This window comes from Pezoporus wallicus, unplaced genomic scaffold (genome assembly GCF_028554395.1).
Source record: "Pezoporus wallicus isolate ANWC-B61680 ecotype Strahan unplaced genomic scaffold, APGP_CSIRO_Pwel_v1 contig_5104, whole genome shotgun sequence".
Classification (NCBI taxonomy): Eukaryota; Metazoa; Chordata; class Aves; order Psittaciformes; family Psittacidae; genus Pezoporus; species Pezoporus wallicus.
The window spans coordinates 181,754-194,433 of NW_026637335.1; the positions used below are offsets into that span (position 1 = coordinate 181,754).

The following is a 12,680-nucleotide window of genomic DNA, read 5'->3' on the forward strand; positions in this document are numbered from 1 at the left end:
ATCTACTTGATGCAAGGTCCTCAGGTCACGTGTGCAAATAAGACAGATTCTACCAGGTTTCCTTACCAGGATCTGCAGAGTAAAGTTTGTCTGCCCTATTTTCCCAGCTACCGATAGGTGAGCTAGCTCGATGTAACTAGTTAACTGTACTTTCATATGCTGTAGTTACACCCTCTTCTCGTTTAATATTAGTTAACACCTTGGAGTTCTGTTACCCTTTCTCATAAGTTAAAGAACCACGTAAACTGGAAGTGGTGACAAGGAATGTTGGTGTTGCATTCACCTGAGAGGCAATGGAGGAGTCAAAACAAGGACTAAGACCTGATAGAGGTGATATCATTTTCATAATTCTAGCAGATAAAACTGAAACCATTGAACCAGACTTTGGAACTTACAGAAACTTGGGATAGGAATTGGCCTTTAACTAACAATTGGAACCAATTTCCTTGCACTGAAGAAAAGCCTTATTTGCTCCAGAACTGCTGTTTCTGTCCACTGAAATGGATACATAACACAATGCCAACATGCAGTAGGATTCTGTCTTTTTATCCCTCATGGAAGCAATACCTTTACCTTTCCAAAGCAAGAGTTTAAAGCTTGATATTCAGCTTACACAGTCTGTTTTGCTACTATCCAGAGCAGAGCAGTAGAACCAACAAAGTGATAATTACTTGCAACTCAGCCAGGGGTGGTCTGAAGATAGTACGGTGGTCTGCCTATCTCTGGGTGGTACTATCCAAGCATAGGCAGAGAACCCCATTAAGTCCTGTTGAAAATCTTGGAAGGTCAAGTGTGACACTGAGAGTTAAGCTTACACTGGATTGTTTATTTTCCTGGCATCTTATTTTCCCCAGATGTGCAGTAGGAGATTATATTTTACTTTAAATTGCCTGATTAAAACATTCCTGAAACACTCATTTGGCATCCAGTCAAGCCCAGATGCTCTGTTCCTATCTTCACTGACCTCTGTGGTCAGAGAGAATCTGCATGGGAAAGTCTGCTCCTGAAAGCTAAAGTCCATGACCAAAAATGTTGGAGTGAAAAGTATGTCACAGGTAAGTGAATACACGGTTGATGAAGTGAAATACAACGTGTACTCTTTTTCTTCAGGGCCCAATGGGAGTGCCAGGATTTCAAGGCATCAATGGGATCCCCGTAAGTTTGCATCTGTAAATATAAATCACCAGAATTTAGTCACAACCCAAAGCACATAAGCACAATGAGACTGTCCTAGCACAAGCATAGTATATCTTGAAAGTGTTAGCTTCTCTCTGGAGGGAAATGGCAGCATTTGCTACTCTACCTGGTGATCCCAGGCTGTTTCATAAGAGGTTTGATTCCTTTTATGGGATGATAGGAAGTTGATCTGTATCAGCAAGTGAGCTGAGTTACATGGGAATCCACTGCATCATTGATAAGCTTTTCTTTCAGCACCATGTCTAGAAAACACCATGACATGAAGTCATAGCTTTGGAAGGGACCTCAGACAGTCAAGCAGGCATGATCAGCTCTGCTTCAGGCCATTTTTAGTATGTGTTTCCTAACCAATTCTTAAAACTTTGTAATGATGGAGACTAACTTTTGTGTTAGAAAAGCTTTGCTAATGCCTAATTCCAGTCTGTCTCCAGTTTAAACCTCTTAGTTCTCATCTTACTCATGATGAACACAGAGATTGTTTCCTTATGCTTTGCAGTAGCCTTCTTGTATGTGCTATTGCCAGGTTTCTCTCAGTCTTCTTACGATGTGAATGAAAACAGTGGTTAGAGCTGAGGCTCTCCAGAGTACTTGCTTCTCCAGTAGATGCTAGTGCTGGTTTAGATTTGAGCCCTTCCAGAAACCTATGATGGGAAAGAGACAATTGCTGCGTTTTCAGGTGATGGGGGTAGGTAACCACTTTCCCTGACCATTAGGACTGTTTTCTGTTATTCTTTAGAGCTTCAACATTCCAGTGTAGCTGGTTCCTTTACCATTCAAAATACTATGTGCCAAGAGTGTTTTGACCAGCTTTCTTTTGCTTTGGTTTTCCCCAGTGAGTTTTCCAAAGATTCTTACACGCTCTTTACCTCAGGGGAGTTTTAGCTGGGACAGCTTTTAGAAGTTGCCCCAGATGTCCTTGCTCTCTTTACTGGTATTAGAATTCTTCTTTTCTTGTTGACATTTTTCCATCTTCTGTGTCCTTGTGCCTTCAGACTATACTCATGCTCTTTCTCATCTTCCCTACTTTTTCAGCTGGCCAAGAGCTCCAACAGTTCAGCAGTGTTTTTCTTACTTCCTATCAAAAATGGGATTGTTTTGTTAGATTGGCTGAAAATGCATGGTTGGCCTTGTAAGAGCTTCCTTGGTTCCAGTTCCTTCCTGGCCGTGGTCCTTTTCTCCCCCTCTGCTCATCCTTCCCTGTTTTCTCTCCTGCTCTACTCCCTTGCTGCTATTTTTTTCTTGCCAGCCAGCTCTCTAGGTCTGAAGAGAACAAGCTGTTCCCATAATACTTAATTAAATTGAACACACTGTGGGAACACGCTGTTGTCAGGGTATTATTTCAGACCAGGCTCTGAAGAAAGGGGATTCCCAACAATGAGGGGAGGCAGAGATACAGCAACAGTCATTGCCAGGTAGTTGGCAGCGATGGGCATTCCAAAGAGGGTAGGGGAGGTAGATGAGAGGATCCAAAGCCTCCAACGTATGCAGATCTACTCTATCTGCTTTATTGTATTTTGCAGGTGGGTGAATAGGAAGAGGCAGCTTGTGCTGCTCATGAACAGCAAAGTGCTCACCACTGTGGCTCTTCTGTGCCACAACTGCCCGACAGAAAACAGGGGAAGGGGAAACTGGTTCCTACTGTTTACATTCCAACCACTGAAATAAATACTTCCTTTCTAGGGTGAAAATAGCCACCACCACCACTGCTTGAGAGAATATTCATACTTCTGCCAGTTGCATTTCAGGGTAGGGAGTAGCTTAGGTTTGTTGTGAAATGGCTATGAACATACACGCATTATATGGATGTGTAAAATACAGAGTAAAGGAGAGAGCACATGCGTGCTGGTAGATGTAAGATAAAGTAAAATATCTTGCTATCTCTGCACAAGGATTAATATCTAAACATGAAGAGAGGTTGGTTGTAGTATGCAGGTATGTCAGCGTGGGTAGGTATATTTTAATCAAGGCCAAATGACTGCAAGGCTGTGGTTTGGAGGGGAATCCCACTTGTGACCTTAAGGGAAGTGGTGTTCCACAGAGTTCCCCTGGGGAGGTGGAACAGGCTCCCCACAGCACCAAGCCTGTCAGAGTTCAAGGAGCGTCTGGAGGACGCTCTTTAGTCATATGATTTAGTGCTAGGTAGTCCTGTGAGGAGCAGGGAGTTGGACTCGATGATCCTTATGGGTCCCTTCCAACTCGAGATATTGTCTGATTCTGTAATCTATGTTGTTGCAGCTGGCCTGACTAATCCCTTTAACCTAATAAATACAGCAGCTATGTGTGTTTATTACTAGCCTTTTATGTCACGCTGTAGAAGAAACCCTCAAATCCTTAGCCCAACTCAGGAAGTTTACTTTTTCCTATAGGACAAGATTCAAGGACACCTCTGGCAAAGGCCTGAACTGGAGAGAAGAGGTGTATATAGCTTTTCATGAGCTGTCCAAGGAGTTCTAGAAAGAAGTACCTCTGTGAGGAGTGAGTGAGTCCTTGTCTGTACCATGAAAGCTAGAGCTTCATGGAGAGGCAAAGTTCTGGATTTTAGGATCCTCCTAGAGGAAACACAAGGACTTGGCGATGGCTTGACTTGGTGAAAAGGTCACTTTGCTGTAGCGATCCGTGCAACTGTTTATTCAGTTAATTTTGTGTTCACCCTTAATTGCATTTGTTCCCCTGTTTTAAATACTTGCTGAGCTCCCATGCTGGGATTGCCTTTGTGCTGTTTGAGTTTAGAAAAGAGTCCCCTCGGGATCACAGCATTAGTGTACGAGCAAGAGTCGGGTAAAGCAAGGGCCTAGATGAACAGTTCGTGTTTCCTTATCTGTCTCACAGGGAATGTCACCCTTTGTGCAAACAGAGAGCACAAGTGATCTCTCCAGCCTGTGTTTTAACTGCAGTCTGTAGACTAGTCACCCTGCCATGTATAAGAAAAGGCTGTAAAAGTCTTCTGCCTTAAGTCAGTTGAGGTGCCTGTGCTGAATTGGCACATCTGCCAAAGCAGGAATTAGAGGAGGTGAGAGCAGTGAAGCTATTAACCACTGGTTTTCTGGTCAAATCATCTCTTTAAATCAGTATTTTAAGTCCCTGGGCAAAAGGTTCATTTAGGCCAGAACTTCACAAGTCTCCAGGAAGTCACCTCTGGGTGCTCAGTATCCGCTCAGGTAAGGTTCTTAAGACACTGTGAACTCTAATGGCAGATTAGCTAGGAAGTAGGAAATCCTGTGATTTTTTATTTCCTAAAGCAAAAGAGAGAGCATGTGTGTGCGCATGTGTGGCAGTCTGTCACGCTTTGGCTCAGAACCACAGACGTGGATGCATGATAGGGCCACAGGTTTATTTAATACACATAAGAAATCACTGTGATTTATTTAATACACTAAGAAATCACTGTGGTGACCATACTTTGTGTCCCCTCTTTGAGACCCCTCCTCACATAGGGAGAGGATACCAAAATCCTTTGGGCTGCTTACAGACTGTTGGTACAAGAGTTAGGAGATCGAAAGTGCTTCCCAGGACATGAGGCCATCAGTGAGCTGGCTGCCACAGGCTGGATCTTGGCCAGCACTACAGGATTAGCAGCTTGGCTCCACCTTATCTTGCTCTGAGGGGCAGATGTTGGCTGTTGAGCTTCACTAAACCTTGCAGCTGGTCACCTTATGTTGTAACCAGATACATGTGCACTTGTCCCACATGGCGTCTGGTTTTGTTGATGCTGTAAACAGGGTGAAAGACCTGGTAGCCATTGACCACTCTGGCCTCCCTCTGCAGTCACAGCCTGTCCCATCAGAGGCTTGCTGCTCCTGGCTGGGACATCCTGCGTGGATGCAGGAGGGTGGGTTGCCACTGATTTGTTTCAGCTTTGGGAACCAAATGGAATAATTTCTAAGAGACTAAAAGTGGCAATAAATTGGTGCTTCAGCCTTCTCCTGTTGCTTTACCAGGGCTTGGCAAGTCTCTGCTTGCACAACACACGTGGGTGTTTTGACAAATAAACTTTAATCATCATGGCAACTGGTACAATGTATGTAGTGGTGCCTGATGCTAATGCTTTGGGATGACTTCATTCCATGTCCTCAGGCTTTGTTTAATCTCAAATTTATACTTGTCTGAGTGAGCTGCTTTGGTCCTGTAGTGGAGACAAACTTCACATTCATTCAGTTTACACCTTTTTAATGGACAGAGAACAGATCTGGGCTCTCTCCCCTTCTCTCCATTTTGTTGGCACAAGTCACAGTGCAGGTGTCAAATGAGCTGGACCAAGGAACTCTTCTGGCTGAAAATTAACCCCATTAAGAAACAGAACAGTTACTTCTCTGCTGTGTTGGTTTCCTGCTCTGACTTGCCCATCCTGCCTGTGCTTACACCAGCAAAGGGAAGATGTAGGTGTGAGTAAGCAGGAGTGTGCGATGGCTCTCCTGGCAGCAGCTGAGACCAGCGATCAGCTTGAGTATTTACATAACTGTGACCTAACTTGCTCTGCATCCTTGGGAAAGTCACTCTGCTACTGTGTACCCCCAGCTTTTCATGCGTAAAATGAAGATTATAGCATTCCCACATTTTGGAAGGCATTTTAAGATCCTTAGATATGAGAATTTACGTTACTGCAAAGTTCATCCTGAGTTTGGTCAGAGCATGTGCTATTGGCTTGGACTGGGAAGACCTTTAGCAACACAAATGTGTTTTGTTTTAAGTGTCAGGCTTAAAACATGAAGGATTGTTACCGTTCTGTTTTATCTCCATTTTATCCATGTTTGGTTTTTTTTACTCTCCTAGTGTGAGTCATAACTTGTTTAATGCCATATCTTAAGGATGAATCTTTAGGATCAAACAAAAGTACTTTTGGGATGAGTCAAGATCTGGGTGTTCTGAGCAGAGGGAGAGAACTGTCAGTTACTGATACTATCTCCATGAGTTTCATTTTTCTTCCTACACGAAACACTGTCTTTGAGTGCCACAGAACTGATTTCTGTGTGAAAGAGGCTAGAATAAGAAGCTGCTTGAAAGCTGGCTAGTGTGACTGACAGTTCTGCCTTTCTGTGTTCTGCCAACGCATACCCATATGACACTGAAGGAAAAGTAACTAAAGTCTCAAACTTTGATCTCCTTTGCACCAGTACTGTGCTGAGTGAACTCCAGTCAAATTAATTGAGCTATTAATTTGGGCAAGAGAGGTGTGAAATCAGAATTAGGTAGAATTGTATTCTACTCTGCTTGATTAATAATTGACCATTACAAACAATTTCTTCTAGTTTAATTAGATCTTTCTACCAGTTGCTTTGCCTAAAGTTTTAAGTTTAATACATCAAGAAAAGCTCTTTTGCTTGAATGGCCTGGTGCTGGAGCTGTAACATCTGTTGAACTATTAAAGGGAAGAATCCACACTGGAGAGGAAGAGAAGTCACTGAAACTTTAAGCAGATTGGAATTATAAATGCTCAGTATTGTTGAGTCTGCCTCTGCCCTTGTTTTCACATGAGCAGCTTCCATTCCTGATGTCAGGTGCACCCTTGCATGCTGTTTTACACTGTGTTACATGCCTTATGTTTCTGACTGTGTTGGGATGAGTATTACCCTTTCGGGACCTACTCATGCACAAATTATGTACTAAAGAAAATTATCCCTTGGAGAAAAAGGTAATCAAATGAATACAGCCAATGTTCTAGGATTGAAGCTTTGGGGAGGATACACAATGCTGGCTGAAGAAGCTTGTTCTGTTGCAGTCTGCCATACACTGAACTTGAGTGGGAGTTGTGTGTTTCTTTTGTTTTATGTTGCCATTTGGAAGCTATCCACTTTCTGAGGACAGTATTACTAATAAAATAATGCATCCTGTCAGTCATTCTCTCTTTCTCCCCTTTACACAGGGTCACCCTGGGCAACCTGGACCTAGAGGTCTGCCCGGCCTTGATGGCTGCAATGGTACCACTGGGAGTCCTGGTGTTTCTGGATCAGATGGGTTTCCTGGCCTACCTGGGCTGCCTGTATGTCCCAGCTTGAGTATGCTGTTTTGTAGTCACTAAGCCAGGAATTTGCTTTTCATGCCTTTGTTGGAAAAGTAACTCCCAAGTACTTAGGAAGAATCCTAGCGTTGTTAGAGCTCAGTATCATTGTCTCATAGAAATCCCACTCTGAGGGTAAAGTGGAGATCCTGTGAATCTGTTCATCTGCACTCCCCTCTTACAGGGAGTGGTGCTTTTGAGACCAGTTCTGTCTCTATTTGTCAGGATGAACTGTTTTTGGAGACACCCATTTTTCTCCATTGGCTGTAGAGGACGGCCACTCTGTACGCTCTGTTTCAAGAGTGTAGGATTAGGTACAAGAACTGCACTCTTAGATGCTTTTAGGAATTATAGCCTTTTATAATAGTTCATGGTTATTTTTGAAGTGTGAGCAAAAAATGTTTGACTTTAAATTATTTGAGTATTTGTTCACATTCAAAGCCTGGTCTTAAAAACACAGGTTGGGTGACTTGAAATTCATACGATGTTGGAAAATACTCTGAATAGTGTTGATACATAGAGGAACAAGAGGGCTGCCACATGTCAAACAGATTGAAATAGGAGCTTAAAAGTTGTTGAAGACCTAAAATAAAAGGGCAGTCTGATCTAAACAGGATAATACCAGAGAAAATGCTTGCAGAACCTTATTTTAATAAAGCTGCAGTGAGTTGTAAGTTCTCATACTAACACAGCTTCTCTGACAAAGCTGCAGTGGCACTTCTGCAGTTTACTGGAGCCAGGAGTTTGCCTTGTCCATTACGCTGAATATAAAGTCTTTCAAAACTGAATCAGTATTTTTTTCCTGGAATTTATTTGTGACTTGATTTTTTTGTTGTTTTTAATCAGGGTCGCCCTGGCCCAAAAGGACTTAAAGGAGAACCTGTTTTTGCTCAAGGCAGCCTGAAAGGAATGAAGGTAAGACTTGTCATCATGTAGGAAAAGATGAAGTACAAGAAGCACATTGATGTCCTGCAGGTTGCAGGGCTGATGCTGCAGATCAGGTTGCTCATGATGTTAGACATGGCTGTCCTGGGTATGTCTGAATACAGAGCTGTGAAAAGGTGGAATAAATCTACAAAGGGTTTAGTATCTCTTGTAGGACTGAATACCCCAATATTTAACAGCCTCATGCTTTGTTAAATACTGAAAATATTAAGAAATGTTCTGTCATATGGCTTTGGTCAAAATTAAGAACTTTTATAGCATTCTACCCACATTATATATGCTTAGTAGTTGGTAAAAGTTAGAGATCTTTATTTCTTCAATATTTATGGGAAATAGAGATAATTTGGTATAATAATGCTTTTACATATTTGATATGTATATTGGTTTTGTAATGAAATCTTTTGTAGTGTATTTTTCAGTGTTTTTACAATCAATGTATTTTTTTCTGCATACCACTTTAGTTTCTCTTGTTACCCATCAATAAAATGGTTGTAATTTCTCTGGAGTTTTGGAACCTCTCCATTACCTAATTTAAATGTGGAAGCACAGGTGTAAAAATATTTTCCTGTATACATTTGATCTAATATTAACTAACAGCAAATACTTCTATTCATACAAAATTTAATGTTCCTTATAGTTTGTTGCAATAACATGGTGTAATTTTCACTTGTGCATTTATAATTTTTAGGGAGAAAATGGTCTTCCTGGATTGGATGGAATTTCTGTAAGTTACTTAATTTGGGGAATAATGATTTTAAAGAATACTAAGTAGGTAATTTTTCTTGTTTGGTTCTCAAGGGTGCTTTTCACATTAGTGGGCCATGTATTTACATGTGTGATACCATTAGCATGAGCAGTTCCAGATGTGTGGTGGTATGAGTCAATCCACAGTAGGGTAGAAGGACTCAGATTTTTGCTATTATCTGTTCACTTTTTCCTTATTCAAATCAAACCATTCTACTATTGAATTCTATTCCTTTGATTTTCAAAATACATCTAATAATATGAAATGGTTTTATTATAGTATTTTAACTGGCATACTTAATTAGGGGATATTGCTTAATGTTTCCTGAGACTCACGTTGTTGGGGTTTGATAGGGTAAGTGCTACACATTCTGTATTTGCCCTATGTTCTTCCTGCAGGGTCCAAAAGGTTTTCCAGGTCCAATAGGTTCTGCAGGCCCTATAGGATTACCAGGTTTGCAGGTAAGAGACCTCACCTGTTGCACTTGTTGAACAGTTCAAAATGTTTGCAGTTTTCCTTCCTTGTGTTTGTCATTACAACGTGTGTGTGTGCGCATCTAAAAGGACTGAGCACAGCTGACTTCAAGCACAGAATACTTGAACTTAGATAGTGTAATCTAATCAGAAGAGAGAAGGCTTCTCTCTGGAGTAGTGCTCAGGTCAGCAATCATGAATGAGGGCTCCAGCAAGTCCTAGAGTGCTGTCTACAAACACTACATTATACTGTAGTGAGCACTTCCTTATTTTGGGAGTAGAGGGATTATGCTGACCTTTGCATGTTTGGAACCTTTGTCATCACGAGATGTGCTAAAGAGATGATTTTTCAAGGTGCTGCTAGAGTTTCCAATGGGCAGAGGTAAAAACAAACCACGTGTTTGTTGCTTTTGAACTGAAGTTTGCTTTTAATTAACCACAGCACCAAAAGGCTATGCTGTCTATTAAAGACTTGAAGATCATGTGTATGGGTTACTTTTGCTTTGGGGCAAGAGATGCAGGTACCACTGCAGATCCCAGCATTGCTCCAGTTGTATGCCTCCTAATGAAGTCAAAAGAAATAAAATCTTGGTCTTGTTCACTTTTAGGGTCCAGTGGGTCCCCCTGGGCCACCAGGTCCAAAAGTAAGTACCTACCTGCCTTCTTTCTACTCCTGACCATTGGCTTTTTTAACAATGCTGTAGGCATAGATGGTGCTGCTGTTGTTTTATTGCTTGCTCATCATTGGTGGTTTTCTCTCCTAGGGTAACATGGGATTAGGCTTTCAAGGAGAGAAAGGAGAAAAGGTAGGTGAATTTGTTCTGTTATGGGAAGAGCATGAACTAATACTCTAGTGTTCCCATCATAGCTTGGTCCTTTAGAAAGTGGGTAGGTTCTAGCATTTCCTTCTTTTTCTTTTCTTCTCTTTGACCGATTAACAGTCCAAATACCAGAGAGTCTTGCTGGTTCCTTACGTATTGGTACACCACAAAATGATGGGAGCTTGTTTCTGGATGAAGAGAGGAAGGGGGAAAATGTCATTTCAGTTCAATATTTTCATGGTTATGGAGAGGTGATGTCCTTTGATATCTTGAATCTCTGTCTTTCCATTTCTTTGGACCCTCACCTCTTGTATTGAATTATTCTACTGACTTCATTCTTTTTGGCTTTCAGAATATTCTTTGGGTCAACTGATGTGTAATTTATAGTCTGAGTATCCTAAATGGTGTCCTGCAGACTGTGTGAGAATTTACACTGGCATAATGGGCTTCTCCAAGTTCTCAATCTGGGGCTTAATTCACTTTACATTCTACATCTCTAATTGTTTATTGTTTTCTTTCATATTCGTCCCCAGAGTTTTTTTGGAATGTTTTCCTCTTCACTTTAATTTTCAGTCTGATCTTATGGCTTCCATGACCAAAGTCTGTGCTAACATTCGGAAGCACAGATATTAAATATGTGGATATAATTAGAGTGGCTTTTTCTGATTCAAATCAAACATGTTCTGCCTATGTTAATAGTTTTCCCTTTTGCCAACAGGGTGATGTAGGGCTGCCTGGCCCACCAGGTCCCCCACCATCCACTGGAATACTGGAATTCATGGGATTTCCAAAAGGGAAGCAAGGAGAAAAGGTCTGTAAATGCAATTTGCAAACCCTCCCCCTCCCCATGCTTCTTCATTCAAGGCTGAATGAAGTTAGTAGACAGTGAGGGCTGTTATATTTCTAAATCAAAATTATTTTCTGTACCAATTTAATCTGCTAGGTGGCTATTGGATAAAAACTTTCTTGGCTCAGAGCATTGCAGACCACTGGAGAATGCATACCTCTCAGATGGAGAAATCTGGAAGCTATTTTAAGAGTATCATTATTAATACTAAAACAAAACGAACTATTTTGTTTCTGTTGGACCTGTAAAATTGTGTCAACTGAAGCAAAAATCCTAAATCCATTCAGCAAAACAAATAGAAAGCTTCAGCTTTGGCATGATGTTCGCTACTGAAATAATCAGCTTTCTCTCCTTTATTTTGTTATCCTGGCATTTAGAGAGATACATATTTTTAGCTCATCAGTCTTTTTTATAGAAGCTGTATAGATCTTGAGTTAAACATCCTTTACATGCATGAAATTTAGGTATACTGAATTAATGTGGGGCCTATACGGACTGGTTTGGAGCCCAGTCTGAGCTTGCCTAAACCCCTGCCTAAGTCATGAGAGATACTGTCTTGCTTGGTGGAGTTGCATTAGTGTGAGGTGATATTTAAACAAATGCCATTCCTTTTGGCTCACTCTTGAATTTGTAGGCAGGACTGTGAAGACATTATTTTATCTTATCATGTGTTATTTTGTTGGTTTTCATCAAGTATCATGTACGTCCCAATTCCCTAGATGACATTATGAAATGCTTCTAGTTTGACTTCTAGCAGTGGAGGGCAGTAGAACTCCCAAGTAGAGGTCTCTAAAGCCATGAGATGTAGTAACAGAGAACTTGTTCCATGCACCAGCACTGTGCTGAGGGACGCTATATCTGACACATGATGACACAAGTCAAGTATACTTGCTGAGAAATAAATTACAAGGCCTTACTTTAGGAGTCAGGAGCATGATGGAGGATTGGGGAAAGGCACAGTGATTTATTGTGTTTACCTCTTCCGCTTGTCAGGGTGAGCCAGGCCCCCAAGGATTCCCTGGAGAGAAAGGATTGCCTGGCATCCCGGTAAGACAGAGGAGAGTTTTTGATACCTGCCTAATGTGATTTAGGTGGTACAACACCCTGTGAATAGCTTACAGGGTCTCTACAGGAGTTTCTAGGCACCAGAATACATTGAAAATCTGATAAAAACGTCCACAAGACTTTTTGAAGAGTGTAACTGCAATCTGATCGTTTTCTATCCTGGAGATACAAAGAAGATAACGTCCTACTACCGAAAGAAGATAATGTTGTCCTACTACAGACGTTACAAAGCAGCTGTTATTTCAAGTGCATGTAATTTGCAGTTTAGAGACCTGCAAGTAGACGTACCCTTTACGTGGCCACTTGATGGCAGTGTTTGTTGATGAGCTAGACATATTTAAAACAAAAATTAGTCTTTTAATTATGTCTAAACATATTCTTGTTATTTTACTTTAAAGCTGTGAAGCACATCTGGGTCTTTCTGTCTAGATATATATCCAGATTTAAAATGGGCTGTTTAACATTAGTGCTCGTAAACTTAGCAATGTGTAGTGTCTTCTCTGTATGAATCAAGAACAACAGTTTATCCCTGGATTCCAGAGAGTTATTTCCCAGCTTATAACCTTTTGTAAACACAGGTTATTTGATCAGT

General features: G+C 41.2%; 1 protein-coding gene across 1 annotated transcript in view; it reads left to right on the forward strand.

Moving 5' to 3' along the window:
• The window catches only part of COL4A6 (collagen type IV alpha 6 chain), a 120,884-nt gene that overhangs the window by 77,936 nt on the left and 30,268 nt on the right, over positions 1–12,680 (forward strand). Inside the window, exons 5-13 of the mRNA XM_057404745.1 lie at positions 1,111–1,155; positions 7,058–7,174; positions 8,039–8,107; positions 8,826–8,861; positions 9,281–9,343; positions 9,964–9,999; positions 10,120–10,161; positions 10,895–10,987; positions 12,017–12,070. Of these exons, the coding sequence (XP_057260728.1) occupies positions 1,111–1,155; positions 7,058–7,174; positions 8,039–8,107; positions 8,826–8,861; positions 9,281–9,343; positions 9,964–9,999; positions 10,120–10,161; positions 10,895–10,987; positions 12,017–12,070 (555 nt within the window). The remainder of the gene's footprint in view (positions 1–1,110; positions 1,156–7,057; positions 7,175–8,038; positions 8,108–8,825; positions 8,862–9,280; positions 9,344–9,963; positions 10,000–10,119; positions 10,162–10,894; positions 10,988–12,016; positions 12,071–12,680) is intronic.